We start from the raw sequence: 14,434 nt of genomic DNA, 5'->3' as shown, positions 1-14,434 counted from the left end.
CGCGATCGGCTTGCGCTAGTTAGTCAAGTGGTCCAAGTCCCAAGGGACCCGCTTTCACAACCCCAAACACCCACGTTTCCCGGGGCGCAAAGCCCACTTGGGCTTTCATCCTCGACTTCCAGCCGTGGCACCCCTGTAATTTCGGCTCGACTCGAGAGAGCCTCTAATGGACACACAACATGTCAAGCTCGCGCTCTTTTTGCAATGTCTCATTGCCAATCAGATTGGGGCTAATGGGGTTTTACAAATCCTGAAACTGTGTACTCGAGAACAAGGTTGTGGCCGTTAGCCATGAGAATCATGAGGTGCGTTTCACAAAAAAAAGCCTGGTTAGAATTCATGAACAAGGCTCTCGGAAAATAACGTCCCTTTTTGTCTCGGCTTTCAAATGAATCAGAACACCCAAGCCTTTTTAAATACGAGGCGGGTTCTGTCAATCTCGTCAGTCATACGGCGATATCCAATGTGACTGGATGGCGTCGCATGGTTGGCCTAATTCTAGTTACGAAGCCAAAGTGCCCAAGGCCCGAGATATCATTCCGGACTGGCTATTCTCGAATTGCAAGCTCCAAATTTGCTCGGCAGCTTACTCTTCGTCAGCTCTTCCTGAGCGAGCGTACCTGGGACAAGCCACCGGGATGCGGCATCAGTCCTTGGCCTCGCGGCCTGCCGCCTGAAGAGGAAAGCCTTTTCCTTTATTCCCCTTTCTTTTGGAAAATTCTCGCCAGTCTCTCGTTCTTCAAAACTGCTTGTCGAAATTCCTTGGGTCTTCGTTGCTGTTCTGGTGTATTTAAATTCGCTCGCTACACTTAACAATACCGAAAGGTTTCTTTTGCAAACATGCATTTCACAACTTCCCTCGCTCTTTTTGGCACTCTCGTCGCTGCCTCCCAGGCAGTCGAGCCCATCCGTGGCTCCTACGAGTCAAATGAGGTCCTGTCTGTACTGAAGCGCCAGACCGTCATCTGCAAGCCTGTTCCTGCGCCGTTTACTTGCGAACGTTCTTGCGGTCCCGGATTTGTCCAGTGTGTGTACCCATCCATGTGTTACAACCCTGGCAGGGGAGACTCCTGCTGCGCCAACGGAAGTAAGTAGTGCTTTGCTCCAAACGCTTTAGAATTCACATCCTAATTTTGCGAAACACATAGAGTACTGCAGGAAGGGCACATACTGCACAGATAGAGGCTGCTGTCTCGATGGCTTGAGCCTTGAGGAATGCGGCGCTACCCGTACCATCAGTGTCATTCCACCACCAGACACACAGCCCAGCACTGAAGCCCCATCTCCCACCGACGAGCCATCTGAAACCGAGCCTGCTCCCACTGAGACTGAAACCGAGGAGCCTGAGCCCACCGAGACCGAGGTCGAACCCACTCCGACTGAGGAACCAACGACCCCAACCATCATTCCAACTGGCACTGGAAACCCTGGCTACCCTGGCAACAATGCCACCTTCACTAGCCCATCTCCACCCCAGCAGACAGTGAACGCTGCGGCCCAGATCAAGGGTGCTGCTATGGCCCTTGGTCTCGGTGTTGTCGGCGTTGTTGTGGCCCTGATGTAAATCGGGAGGCCTATCATCGGATAACCTGGAGGAATCATCTTGGCGACAACAACTTGTTCATTCTTGTCGTTCATTCACGTATAATTAATCATTAATGGATCAGAGTTGTATGTAAGAATGGAGCTGTTCATAGGCTATCTTTAGACAATGCGGATATATTTATCGTTTTCGAATATAAACTTAGGAACGAGTTGATCAGTGAAGCCGTCTGCCAGTCATAACATTGAGGTCAATCAGCATGACAAGATTTTGCAGTTTTCTTCATTTTTCAAGCACTCTGAGGATCCTCTCGAGTTCCTTGTGTCTCTCAGTCTTTTCGACCGCGGGAGAAAGCCGTTTCTTCGAAACAGGTTTCAGTTGACTACACTTTGAGAAGGGTTAGTTCTCTGGTGTGTACTCCGCAGTTGGTTAAAGCTGTCCCTTGGCTCGTTGACGGGCAACCCTTGCCACGGGCAAATTGAAATGAACGGAGTTGGGAGAATTCGACAGCGCTATCTGAAACGCCATAGGCGCTCATCTGCAGGGAATAGGTTATTCCATAGATTACAGAGTAAAGTACACCTTGGAGAGCACAAGAGTGCTTCCAACCGCCGAATTGGTGTACGATAAAACCACGCCTTGGAAGCCGGCGGCGCCGTTCCAACGGTGGGCGGATGAAATATTTCTCCGGTTCAGACCGGCTTAGGTAAGGTACCAAATCATCGTTGCCATGGGAGACTGCGGCCAACCAACCACCCCACCAACAGGCCTTACATGCTGTGTTTTGAGGCCAGCGAAGAAAGAAGGGCTCTGGGGGACGGGGTAGGCGAGGAAGAGAGTTGTAGGTCGTGAATTGGTAGCTAGATCCCACCACCAAGTTCGGAGCAGCTCAAGCACAGCGCATGCGTTGTCAGGGCGGCCCGTCCAGGCAGCGCAGCTTTTCTGGCGCACAAAAATTGTTGGAACATCCCACCTTGATTACGTCATACCTGGAAAAATGAGAGCGATCGGAGAGCTTCCACCGACCGCCGCAAGCACTAGGATAAGAGCCAGAGAAAGGCGAATTTTACGCGGAAAAGTTTGCTGGAAGGTTGCCAAAGGTTGTAATTCGGCCTGTAGAAAGACCCCGATTGAGCTGGAAGGTTGGAGTTTTGGAAAGAAAGTTCTTGAGATTACCTGGTGTGTGTGGAATGTTGTGGATTGCGGTCGAACCTGGAGAGTTGCTAGAAGCTTCTGGCGCCAAAAATTTGACCGCCCACATATAAACATCTCTTCTTTGCTTCTTCCTCGCTCTTTCAACCCACAAACTTTTTCACCTTTCACAATCCCTCCTCACACCTCTCTCCACCTCTCTTCTGTGAACTCTTACATTTCTTTTCGCAGATAAACCTGCTTTTTCTAATATCCCCTTTGTACCATAGTCTGCTTTAACGATTGTACTGACGACCTTTCATAATGGCTCCCGCAATTGGTATGTCCTGCCTCATTCTTCCCCTCGGAGCTCAACCCCCACTCTGAAAAGACAGTGAGCAAGCTTTGCTGACTCGCAAATAGGTATTGATTTGGGTACCACCTACTCCTGCGTGGGTATCTTCAGAGATGATCGCATTGAAATCATTGCAAACGACCAGGGAAATCGCACCACCCCATCATTCGTTGCCTTCACAGACACCGAGCGCTTGATTGGTGACGCTGCAAAGAACCAAGTCGCCATGAACCCCGTAAACACAGTCTTCGATGCCAAGCGTCTCATCGGTCGTAAATTCAACGATGCTGAGGTCCAAGCCGACATGAAGCACTTCCCCTTCAAGATCGTCGATAAGGGCGGCAAGCCCATCATCCAAGTTGAATTTAAAGGCGAGACCAAACAGTTCACACCGGAGGAAATCTCCTCCATGGTCTTGACGAAAATGAGGGAGACGGCCGAGTCTTATCTTGGCGGCACAGTTAACAATGCTGTCGTAACCGTGCCAGCTTACTTCAACGACTCCCAGCGCCAGGCTACTAAGGATGCCGGTCTGATTGCTGGTCTCAACGTTCTCCGTATCATCAACGAGCCCACTGCCGCCGCTATTGCTTACGGCCTTGACAAGAAGGTCGATGGCGAGCGTAATGTTCTGATCTTCGATTTGGGTGGTGGTACTTTCGATGTTTCCCTCTTGACCATTGAGGAGGGTATCTTCGAAGTTAAGTCTACTGCCGGTGACACCCACTTGGGTGGTGAGGACTTTGATAACCGTCTCGTCAACCACTTCGTCAACGAGTTCAAGCGCAAGCACAAGAAGGATCTTTCCGTCAATGCTCGTGCTCTCCGTCGTCTCCGCACTGCTTGCGAGCGTGCCAAGCGCACTCTTTCTTCTGCCGCTCAGACTTCCATCGAAATTGACTCTCTCTTCGAGGGTATCGACTTCTACACCTCTATTACCCGTGCTCGTTTCGAAGAACTCTGCCAGGACCTCTTCCGCTCCACCATGGAGCCCGTCGAGCGTGTCCTCCGTGACGCTAAGATCGACAAATCCTCTGTCCACGAAATTGTCTTGGTCGGTGGCTCTACCCGTATTCCCAAGATCCAGAAGATGGTTTCCGACTTCTTCAATGGAAAGGAGCCCAACAAGTCCATCAACCCTGACGAGGCTGTCGCCTATGGTGCCGCTGTTCAAGCTGCTATCCTCTCTGGCGATACCTCTTCCAAGTCTACCAACGAAATTCTCCTTCTCGACGTTGCTCCTCTTTCCTTGGGTATCGAAACCGCTGGTGGTGTCATGACTCCTCTCATCAAGCGCAACACTACCATCCCAACCAAGAAGTCCGAGACCTTCTCCACCTTCTCCGACAACCAGCCTGGTGTCCTGATCCAGGTCTATGAAGGTGAACGTGCTCGTACCAAAGACAACAACTTGCTCGGTAAATTTGAACTTACTGGCATTCCTCCTGCCCCACGTGGTGTTCCTCAGATCGAGGTCACCTTCGATCTTGATGCCAACGGTATCATGAATGTTTCTGCTCTCGAGAAGGGTACTGGAAAGACCAACAAGATCGTCATTACCAATGACAAGGGTCGTCTCTCCAAGGAGGAAATCGAACGCATGTTGGCTGAGGCCGAGAAGTACAAGGCCGAAGACGAGGCTGAAGCCTCCCGCATCAGCGCCAAGAACGGTCTCGAATCCTATGCCTACTCCCTCCGCAACACCATGAGCGACTCCAAGGTCGATGAGAAGCTCGACGCTGCTGATAAGGAGAAGCTCAAGACTGAGATCGACAAAATCGTTGCCTGGCTCGATGACAACCAGACCGCCTCCAAGGAAGAATATGAAGACAAGCAGAAGGAACTTGAAGGGTATGTATCTCCTTTTGTTTCAAAGACATGATCAAACATATGCTAACTGGTGAACTAATAGTGTTGCCAACCCAATCATGATGAAGTTCTACGGATCCGGTGAGGGTGGAGCTCCAGGTGGATTCCCCGGTGCCGGTGCCGGTGGTCCTGGCGGATTCCCTGGTGCTGGTGGTCCCGGAGGTGATGACGGCCCAACCGTTGAGGAGGTCGACTAAATTTAACGCTTCGTCGCTTTCGATCACTTCTTTTTCGACCACTTTTTCATACCTGGCGCTTAAAATCATGACTTGTCGATTTTCTTTATTAGGGTGCAAGGTTTTTTAATGACACGTGTGTTCCCTTCTGTTTTCTTTACGGTCTTGAGGGGTCACGATGGGTTTGATATGTCCTATGGTCTTTTTTTATGACATTGCATAGATTTGAGTTGGGCGTCTGCCAATTCGAATTTTTTTTCTTTCCAATTATGCTCCGCCTTTTCCTTTGCCTCTTATGAATAAACAAAAACAGAAATCTTTATGGGGGTTGTAGGTAGGAAAAGTTTATCATAATAAACGGAGCTGATGCAAATTTCAAAAGAACTTTCTTCAACTGTAAAGCTGTAGCCAAGTTAATTGACAAAACGCGCTTTGGAACCCTTTTAATGGATAATGTCCTCTGTAGTCTGTAGTCGCATCTGTATCTGGAGCCCTTACACCAAAGCCTTAAGAGATCGCAAGAAGGCCCACCTTAATATGTTTGTCTCATGAATGCTGCGATTTTGAGTGCCCCTTGATTAGGCCCACACCACAGGCCTCGCGACAAGCATCGTGAGGTGCATCAACATCATACATACCCCATACTCCATGCACGCGATGTAATCTACAGGGTGATGGACAAAAAGGAACACTCCATTCCTTAGCTTAGATTAATCAATTTACTCTTCTCCAGCTGGCAACCTCCCATCCAAAAAGTTTGAAAGTTTCTGAACGGCCCGTGGAATCTCACGTGATGGATGAAAAATCGCGCTAAAGTTAAGCACGGATTTCCGTTCCTCATGGCAACGCGACGCCTGAGTGCAAAAACCAACTCTCACTTTGGCATAAAGCCACCACTCCTGTTTTCTGTGCATTTACCCACCTGGGCCATTGCTGTCGCATACCTTTTCACCATTCTTTAGTGTCATTTTTTTTTCTCAGTCTCCTTCAATCCCCCAAATATGAGCGCCAACCAGGATATCACCCTCACAGAGGGCGAAGGTTCTAGGCCAGCTGGTGACAAGGGCAAGGGCAAGGCTGTTGGGTCTGAGGATATACCTATGGAGCAGTATTCTGGGGACTCTGAGACAGAGGAGAGTGATGCTGCAGATGATGAGACTGTAAGTTGATTTGCTTGTTGGCCTTGTCTGCGGGTTAGTGGTACAGCGGTTAGTGGGGAATGAAATGGCTAACTTGTCTTTCTTTTTAGTTTCCTGAAGGTGAGAGATAGCCTGTGGCCTCCGATATGGGAACTTTTTGTTTGCTTCTGTGCCATGTAACACCGAAATTTGTGCGCATCAGTCTTGATATATTTGTTGCTCACACACATGGTTTAGATGACATTGAAGAGGAAGAGGAAGCGGGAGACGATAACCTCGAACGCATTTCGGAGGAAAACATCATCCCAGGCGGTCGTCGCACTCGCGGTAAAGTCATCAACTTCGCCGAAGCCGCAGAAAAGGTCGAAGCGGACGATGCGATGGACGATGATGACGACGAAGAATACAAGCAACGCGACGAGGACGACGAGATGCAAGGCTAAATCCCACTCTCAATTCTACGTACCCAAGCGCGGCCTTAGAGCTTAGGGAGATAGCCCTGTCCTCAGCCAGGGAGGACGCTCATTCTTTTTACTTCTGGCATTTAATCCCTTTTTGCCCCCTTTATTCTGTGGGCGTGGTGTGGTGTTCATGCGTCGTGCGGGCCTGGACCAGGGTTTAAACATTGGGTCAATTGGTTTCTGGTTATTCCATGGCTGGTTCGGTAAAAAAGAAACAAAAAGAGGGCGCTCTTGTAAAATGGCACACATGATTGTTCACGTTATGGATATGGATGTACCACAAAATAATGAAGATCAATGATACATACCAAGCAATTCGAATTTGAATATATCCTGATTTTCTCATCTGCCCAGATTTTGCACTTCGTGGGCAGCTTGTTCATACCCTTTACTTCAAAGAAGTGTTATGGCTTTTGCTGGCAGGCCTCGGCTTTGGATAGCTTTGGCTTCGCGCGCAGGCAAAGTATTCGTTTGCGCGATGAGACAGGATCTTGGAGCCAGGCAGTGCTCGCCGGTTGCCAATGAAAAGCCATCCTCTAAGCTCCCGCGTGGCCCTTCTGAAGGTGTCAAATGTCCGTGGCCCGTATTCGCGACCTCGTTTCAAGTTCCGGATAACTTTCAGGGCGATCGAGTGTTGATTACTCAACAGAAGCAATTTCTTGGCCTTGAAGACGGACAGATATCAGTAATCTACAAATGCTGTCATCTGTGGGGATGCTATTTGACGAGCTTGTTCTCCCATGTTTTGCCAAGTGTCTGCCTGAAGTGGCATCCCATTTTAACGTTCCGCAACCTCGCACGACTTCTTGTCTGGGGCAGTGTTCGCAATTTAGCCGTCTTGGATACGACAGGTGCAGATCGCATGTCCGGCGTGATAGCTTGTACGTGGTGTATAAAATGATGGGACGAACCCGGCTCGGCTTCTCCCAGATGAACTGATTCAAGTCATCTTGCCAGAATCTTTGGAAATATACCCGGCTGAAGTTTGGCTCTATCCTATCACGCAAAAATCCTCTATCTACATCCATAGATACACACATAGTTACTTTGCTCCATTCCACCGATATTACCGCCGAAAGAATGTCCTTCCAAAAAAAGATCTTCATCAACCTCCCTAGCAAAGACCTTGAAGCTTCCAAACGCTTCGCCTTCGGTCTCGGCCTCAAGAAGAAGTTTGAGGGCTCTGGAGAGATGCAAACCGTCGTCTTCGTCTACGCAGATAACATCTTAATTATGTACCACGCCCATCCGACTTGGGAGCGATGGTTATTCGAGGGTCGAAAGACCGCCGATGCGCATTCCACCACACAAGCGCTGTTGACCTTATCCGCAGAATCAGCGGAGGAGGTGGAGAGTATGGTTAGCAAGGCTGTGGATGCCGGAGGGAGAAGGGGACCCCAGATGGCGCCGGACAACGACCAGTATGGAATGTATTCAAGGAGTGTGGAGGACCCGGATGGCCATGTTTTCGAAATTGTATATGCGAGTAAGGGGTGTTGTATGGGGGCGTGAACTAAATAAAGGGATACCTTCAAGCCTTGTATGTACTGTACATACATATCAATTAAACGGCCGTTTGCTCCGTGCAGAGCGCAGCAATTGATCCCCAGCGGAGCGGAGTGGGCTTTTTCGCTCCGCGCCTCCACTTCCTGTCTCCACAGCGTTAATGTGAGGGTTCTACGCCATGCCATACCAGGACAGGTGTCTCTCAGTGGCAATGACTAAGCACAGACCCCATAATGGGAACAAGGCCAAATAATGGTTTGTTTCGACGGGTTGGGGGGAAAAAAAAAAGAATAAAAAATAAAAAAAAGCAGAAAAATGATAATCTTGCTGTCTGCCCTTTGATATTCTAAATGGCGTCAAGGTGTGGCTTTCCAGATTCAGAGTGCCGTTTCTGCACCAGAGACTGACGGACTAACCCTTCTCAGATTTCCTCATTCGGCGCTCCACCAGCGAGATCCTAGGTCGTCGTCGAGCTTGTTCGATTCCTACAGCGGAAGCAAAGAGAGAAATCGTCCCTCGAGTCGATCTCCCGGGTATACAGGAGGAGGATATGGATTTGCGGGGTCATCAAACGGAAGCGTAAATCCAGGATACCGAGCCGCAACGCCGAATAAAAAGTACGAGTTACACTAAAAATTTCTGGGTCTATGAACGAATCTTTGCAAGTCTGGTAGTGATACATGGCTGACGTTTGCTTATGGAATTTAGAGGCCAGTACTCAGATGCAGTCTTATCCTCCTTAGAGTCTCAGAATGATGCCGAGGTTGAGGGTATTACGGCCAAGGTGAAGATGCTGAAAGACGTATGTCTCCTTAACGACAATCTTACATACGTTTGAATGGATTTCCTAGTTCCTAGGATGAACGTCGTTGTCTAACTTGGAGCGGAATCTAGATTACCGTAGCCATTGGTGACGAGATCCGTGAATCCTCCGCCTTCGCAGATAAAATGAATGACACATTTGATAATACTCGAGTTCGACTACGCGGCACCATGAACCGAATGCTACGAATGGCAGAGCGTAGTGGCGTTGGATGGAAAGTCTGGCTTGGATTCTTTGTCGCCGTTTTCATGCTCTTCACATACGTCTGGCTGTTTTAAGCGCTCGCGAGTTGTTCCACATGTCCATTATTCCGCATTGACGACCTTGCTCGGTATCTAAATGACGGCCTACGTATTCCCCGTGATCGATAATTCATCGCTACTTACACATTTACAATGCAACACTATTATACCTACCTACTGTTTCAGGCACGTCCGCTCTCGATCGACTTTACGACTCTTGCTCCTTGTTACCTATTTTCCGGTGTTTGCTCCAGGATGGCAAAAACATTTACCATTAGCCGGCGCTGTCAGAGGGAAATGCACCAATAACACTTTGCACAAGCACACGATCTCTTTTTAGTTATGGGAAACCTTTTCTTTTCTCCTCTTGTATCTGTCCATTTCGAGGAAGCATCTGACACGAGACCTCCTGGTGAGCTCGAAGGAGGACGGCGTTTTCGTTGCCATTTCGCATATCACATGTATATTTATATAGCCCTTTTTAATACCCGTGGCCGCACGGCTTTGACTCCGGATGTCCTATATCAGAGGATGATTTATGTCTGCGCCAATATAGATATATTTCAATCCATGATGTAATCTCGAAATGCCTGTAACTATAATTATATTTCATGACACAGGAAAGCTACTACAGTGGGCATACCGGTCGACAAAGCGTCCCGGCTAAGATCCCTGTTTCGACGTAAATCTATCACATCATCAACTCTAGGGTAAAAAGCCTCAAGCGCCTTCGCTTCGCAAAAAAAAAATCAAAAAAGGAAGGGAGGGAGGGAGGAATATGTCGTCGTCTAGCTATAGGATCAATACCTCCCCCCCATTGTGCCCAGGGCAAACTTCATGGAACGTTGATAGACTCATCGGACAAAGTCGAACGTCGTCTCCGATTTCGAATCCTTGGAAGACGTAGATTTCGTTCAGACATTCCGCTGGATCGGAAGGCCGCCATGGAATCCTCTACATCGTCTCCGATTCCACCGCTCCATCGTTCGAGAAATAGTCGCTGTGCTTCTGTTTCCCGGTGACGGACGAGAGGCGGTGGGAGGGGAGGAGAATTCTCAGCAAGCGTGGATATACTCGACCGAGGGCGATGTGAGGCTTGATAGAAGTAACGATCAGTCATAGAATAGTGCAGGCCATCGGATTGGTCGTCCTCCTCGTCCTCCTCGGCATCGGTATCTGTATGCTCCCATTCCTGTTCAGGCACATCCTCATCCAAATCGCGCTCCATCATACTAACATCCTCTTCCTGAGGTGAGGCTGAAGGGATATCATCATCCAAATCAGGCTGTTCATCGAAGTCTTCATCCTCTTGGTCATCGTCATCGTCATCATGCCCTATCCCAAACCCTTCAGGAATATCATCATCTAAATCCCTCTCCATCAACACCTCCTCCTCGTCCTCACCCTCGACCAAATCATCCTCATCCAACCCATCCTCTCCATCCTCCACCAACCCACCACTAAACTCATCCTCCTCCTCATCCTCATCCGCCTCCGGGATCTCATCATCCAAATCCCTCTCCATCTCCTCCAGATCATCCCCTTCACCTCCTCCGATGCCACCATCAAGCCCCACCTCCCCCATAAACTCCATCTCGCCTTCCATCGCCGCATTCGCCGCTTCCTCTCTTTCAGCCTCCTCCTCGCGAATGCCCTGCATGGTCTTCGGATACCCCGCCGGCCGAATCCATGAGTACCCAAACGAGGCTATATTCTGCTTGCGGATTCGCAGCGCGCGTTCTTCGAGCATGAGGGCAGCGAGGGAGTCTGATGTCGGAGGAACATGTGATGCTCCTCTAGACTGGCCATTTCTGCGGATGTTTGTGGTTTGGTTTCCAGCGGGGGCAGTGTAGCTCGTGCGACGGGAATGGGGAGGTGTGAACCACAGCATGTGGGACTAGACGGAGGTTTGTCAGTTTGGTTCAGTTTGGTTTTGCAAGGAAGTCGCTGTTATATCTGCATGGGATTTGGCAGAGGAGAAAGGAAGTAATCTTCTAACACTCACATCTCGAGGTTCGATCAGAGGGAGAGATAGCATCGTAGCTAGCTTCTCACGCGTTTGATGTTCGGAATCGGAGTAAATTGATAGGTTCCAAAACCGAAAGTCAGGCTAGATTTAATGTAGGTATTTACCGGGAAATGGAAAATATAAGTCTTTGCAGGTTATCTGAGAATTCCACTTTAGATTTACTCCGTACTCCCCATACATAAACCTCCGAGCTCCGTACATCGACTTTGTTAACGAATTATGACCGCACAGCTGGCGGCCGTGTCTTTGGCTGGCACCAAGGCACCTTCCCTAATCAGGCCTAGTTCAGCGCAGAACTACCTTAGCGTAGTTCGGGCCACCAAGCGACAGGCACAGCTTGTGTCAAGAGGTTTTAGTTGATCAACTAACTACTCCGTACGGAGTACTCCGTACATACATAGCAAATGCTCACACCGTAGCTGACCTAACAGCTGAGGTATGACGTAGGGAAGCAGAGATCGAAATTGAGGTATCAACACAGGTGAACGGAGAGCACCCAGAGACATAATTTTGTCCATCTGCAGCAAAGGCCGGAGAGAAAGGAGCTATCCAATATTAGGCAAGCAACTGGGTTTGCATTTCTCCGGGTAGCCCCAAACAGACAGCCCCCAAACTTATGAACAAAATTTTTGGCCAATGGTGGACTACCCAGGAGAGCTATCGCGTGAATATAGTAAATAAGAGAATTCTACGGAGTACAGAGTTACAGAAAAACAAAATCCAGTATTTAGTAGAATAGAAAGGACATTCTTCGTATAAGGATGTTACGGGGTAGCTGAGTTGGCAGCTGTACGGAACACGGCAGACATGATGTATGAGATGTGAGATCTCACTACTCCGTAGTTAGGGTCGATCGCTTGGGTTCGTAACTTAATCACCGATGGATAGTAGGGGCATATGTAAGTAACATACTCTGTACATGTGCTGCGCTCCCCACAATTATTGCGATCAATATGAAAAATGCTACAGAGAAGTTGCCCCGAATTGATTGCTTTCCCGTGAAACCTTGCAGTTACTCGAATTAAGAATATTAACAAACTGTTCCCCCTGCAATCCAAGCTTGACATCCGAAACCTCTCCACAGTTAACCCAGAATAAAAGTTAAAAAAAAAAAAAAAGGAAATAAGCATCGTTGAGGCCCTCCGTGGTTCATTCAGCTAGCGGAATGTACAAACAGCTTATACTTCTGCTCACACCATTCCCAGAACTTTGTATGATAGCCTAATCCACCTTGTTCGACTGGTGTCATGGCCTTGATAATATCCTTCCGCGGACAATCGTTGTCGGAACGAATCCTTCCCCAAGGGATGATATAAGCACCGTTGTTCTCCAGAGTAATGTCGCGCGAGAACGCAGCATATAGCTCAGTGTACGCGCCAAATTTTGGGTCACGAAGCAGGCCATTCATGAGCAGCATATTGATAGCCGGAGTGCCACCGTACGCACCACTCTTCAGGAAACCCGGGTTTTGAATGACGCTAATAATGCCATCCTTGCCGTATCGCTGAGCCATTTCCCGACCTAACATCCAAGTCCCAGCTTTGGAAACGGCATAGTTGCGAACACGACCAGTTGTACCTTGATCCAGACGCTTAAAGTCAATACCGTACTTCGGTGTCCCACCCTCGGCCAAGAAGCTAGATGTCCATACCACGCGAACGGAGCCTGGGTACTCTAGGGCGGCAGCCACTGCAGCGCGAAGCTGGGGAAGAAGGAGTTCGGTGAACAATAGAGTCGCGATGCAGTGCATACCAACCATAGCTTCGAAGCCCTGTGCTGTTTTAGCCCCGACCTGCACGAGGTTGGCGCCAGTGCCTGCGTTGTTCCAGAGGATATCGAGCTTGGACTCCTGCTGCGCAAAGGTTGCTGCAGCTTCCTTGACGGAGTCTAGATCGTTGAGGTCCAGGTGGAGAAATTTGAGAGTGCTTGGTGTTTCGGGCTGCGGCGACGACTCGGTGATCGATTTGATGGCAGCTTCTGCTCGATCCTGGGTGGGTGTTAGCAAGACTGACTCTTGAGGTTTATCAACAACGCGTAGATTGCGGATGATCAATAGCGATATTGACCATCCCTTGCGCTCTTTGGGCTCTCACCTTTGATCTCGATGCCATGTATACCGTTGCTCCTGTGGCATAGAGTAGCTTGCATAGTTCGAACCCAATGCCCGCATTGCCGCCGGTCACGATGAAGACCCGGCCACTCCGAGAAGGGACATTTTTCTCAGTAAAGGCTGCGGGTGGGGGGAATGACTGAGAGTAAATGCTGCGTAACGTTGAGAGACACATGGTTTCTGGGTATAGAATCGAATAACGTGTGAGCACGGCAGCGGTGTCGTAAACTGATTCCCTCTATCTATCTATCTCTCACTCTCTCACGCACGCACACGCACTCTCTCTCCCGCGAGATTCGCAAGTTAGGCAACATGACTCCAACCGCGCTTTATATTTTATATGTGTGGGAAGGCGAAGCGGCCCACGTGATGCTGAGTCCGGGAAGCTCCTTCTCTGTTGCTGCTGATACTCAGACCGCGTGTTCGGTGCTGAATCAGGCAGGCAGCATAAATAGATAAACATCAGCCGCCGGCCGCCGGTTACGGTCATCCATATCGCATTTGGACCGCACAGGGGTCCTGCAAGGGAGGCTGGTGAGTTTGACAGCATGGCTATCCGTTTGAAGCATCCTAACGCATCCTGTGCAAGGTTCTAACAGGTTATCCTTCATAATCAATTGCCCGGAATCACTTGATTCTCCTCCGTTTAGAAACATGTAGATTCCAGTTCCTGTCCTCCTTCATCGAAACAGTTTCCCACTGCCATGAACTTCCAGGCCCCCAAAACTAGGTCCGGATCCCTGCTATAAATGCTTGTTTAACGGCTTGCGCCTTACCCGGTAGCCCTTTCTCCACTCCACTCCCAAGGCGGAGGCAAACAGATCCGTAGCCGAGAGCCAATAGCGGCAGTTTGATACCGGGTGAGCTTGGCCTACGGTATGCCAGAAAGGGTCTTTGCTAAATCAATGAAAAACGGCAGTGCGGAGTACTCCGTATGGAGTATACACAGTTGCTATCTCTGGAGTCCTGGAGTACTCTGGGGTATCAAATGCCGAAGCCCGGCCCATCTTTGACTGCTGTACCGTCGGCATTTTAAGAGCGGCCCCATGA

General features: G+C 49.3%; 7 protein-coding genes across 7 annotated transcripts; 5 read left to right on the top strand and 2 right to left on the bottom strand.

Moving 5' to 3' along the window:
- The first annotated feature begins 733 nt into the window (after positions 1-733).
- On the top strand, positions 734-2,106 carry CIMG_02492 (proline-rich antigen 3). The gene is made up of 2 exons (XM_001248720.2): positions 734-1,087; positions 1,149-2,106. The coding sequence occupies exons 1-2, from the start codon at positions 841-843 to the stop codon at positions 1,562-1,564; spliced, it is 663 nt and encodes a 220-aa protein (XP_001248721.1). The 5' UTR covers positions 734-840; the 3' UTR covers positions 1,565-2,106.
- Positions 2,107-2,857: 751 nt separating this feature from the next.
- Positions 2,858-5,442, top strand: CIMG_02494 (hsp70-like protein). The gene is made up of 3 exons (XM_001248722.2): positions 2,858-3,014; positions 3,098-4,880; positions 4,942-5,442. Exons 1-3 carry the CDS (start codon positions 2,999-3,001, stop codon positions 5,093-5,095), a joined length of 1,953 nt encoding a protein of 650 aa, XP_001248723.1. The 5' UTR covers positions 2,858-2,998; the 3' UTR covers positions 5,096-5,442.
- A 505-nt stretch (positions 5,443-5,947) lies between these two features.
- Positions 5,948-7,011, top strand: CIMG_02495 (uncharacterized protein). Its single transcript, XM_001248723.2, has 3 exons — positions 5,948-6,234; positions 6,324-6,333; positions 6,451-7,011. The coding sequence occupies exons 1-3, from the start codon at positions 6,076-6,078 to the stop codon at positions 6,654-6,656; spliced, it is 375 nt and encodes a 124-aa protein (XP_001248724.2). The 5' UTR covers positions 5,948-6,075; the 3' UTR covers positions 6,657-7,011.
- A 141-nt stretch (positions 7,012-7,152) lies between these two features.
- Positions 7,153-8,256, top strand: CIMG_02496 (uncharacterized protein; the record flags this gene model as incomplete). The annotated part of the gene is made up of 2 exons (XM_001248724.2): positions 7,153-7,555; positions 7,705-8,256. 2 exons carry the CDS (start codon positions 7,153-7,155, stop codon positions 8,184-8,186), a joined length of 885 nt encoding a protein of 294 aa, XP_001248725.1. The 3' UTR covers positions 8,187-8,256.
- A 181-nt stretch (positions 8,257-8,437) lies between these two features.
- Positions 8,438-9,660, top strand: CIMG_02497 (V-SNARE). The gene is made up of 4 exons (XM_001248725.2): positions 8,438-8,541; positions 8,606-8,797; positions 8,889-8,982; positions 9,075-9,660. Exons 1-4 carry the CDS (start codon positions 8,531-8,533, stop codon positions 9,279-9,281), a joined length of 504 nt encoding a protein of 167 aa, XP_001248726.2. The 5' UTR covers positions 8,438-8,530; the 3' UTR covers positions 9,282-9,660.
- Positions 9,661-9,955: 295 nt separating this feature from the next.
- CIMG_02498 (uncharacterized protein) lies at positions 9,956-11,425 on the bottom strand. The gene is made up of 2 exons (XM_001248726.2): positions 11,251-11,425; positions 9,956-11,142 (listed from the first exon to the last, which is right to left on the bottom strand). The coding sequence occupies exons 1-2, from the start codon at positions 11,281-11,283 to the stop codon at positions 10,081-10,083; spliced, it is 1,095 nt and encodes a 364-aa protein (XP_001248727.1). The 5' UTR covers positions 11,284-11,425; the 3' UTR covers positions 9,956-10,080.
- A 749-nt stretch (positions 11,426-12,174) lies between these two features.
- On the bottom strand, positions 12,175-13,559 carry CIMG_02499 (uncharacterized protein; the record flags this gene model as incomplete). Its single annotated transcript, XM_001248727.2, has 2 exons — positions 12,175-13,261; positions 13,368-13,559. 2 exons carry the CDS (start codon positions 13,557-13,559, stop codon positions 12,428-12,430), a joined length of 1,026 nt encoding a protein of 341 aa, XP_001248728.2. The 3' UTR covers positions 12,175-12,427.
- Positions 13,560-14,434: the final 875 nt, after the last annotated feature.

Source organism: Coccidioides immitis, assembly GCF_000149335.2.
Source record: "Coccidioides immitis RS genomic scaffold supercont3.1, whole genome shotgun sequence".
NCBI classification, from domain to species: Eukaryota; Fungi; Ascomycota; class Eurotiomycetes; order Onygenales; family Onygenaceae; genus Coccidioides; species Coccidioides immitis.
This window is presented reverse-complemented; position numbering and strand designations above follow the sequence as displayed.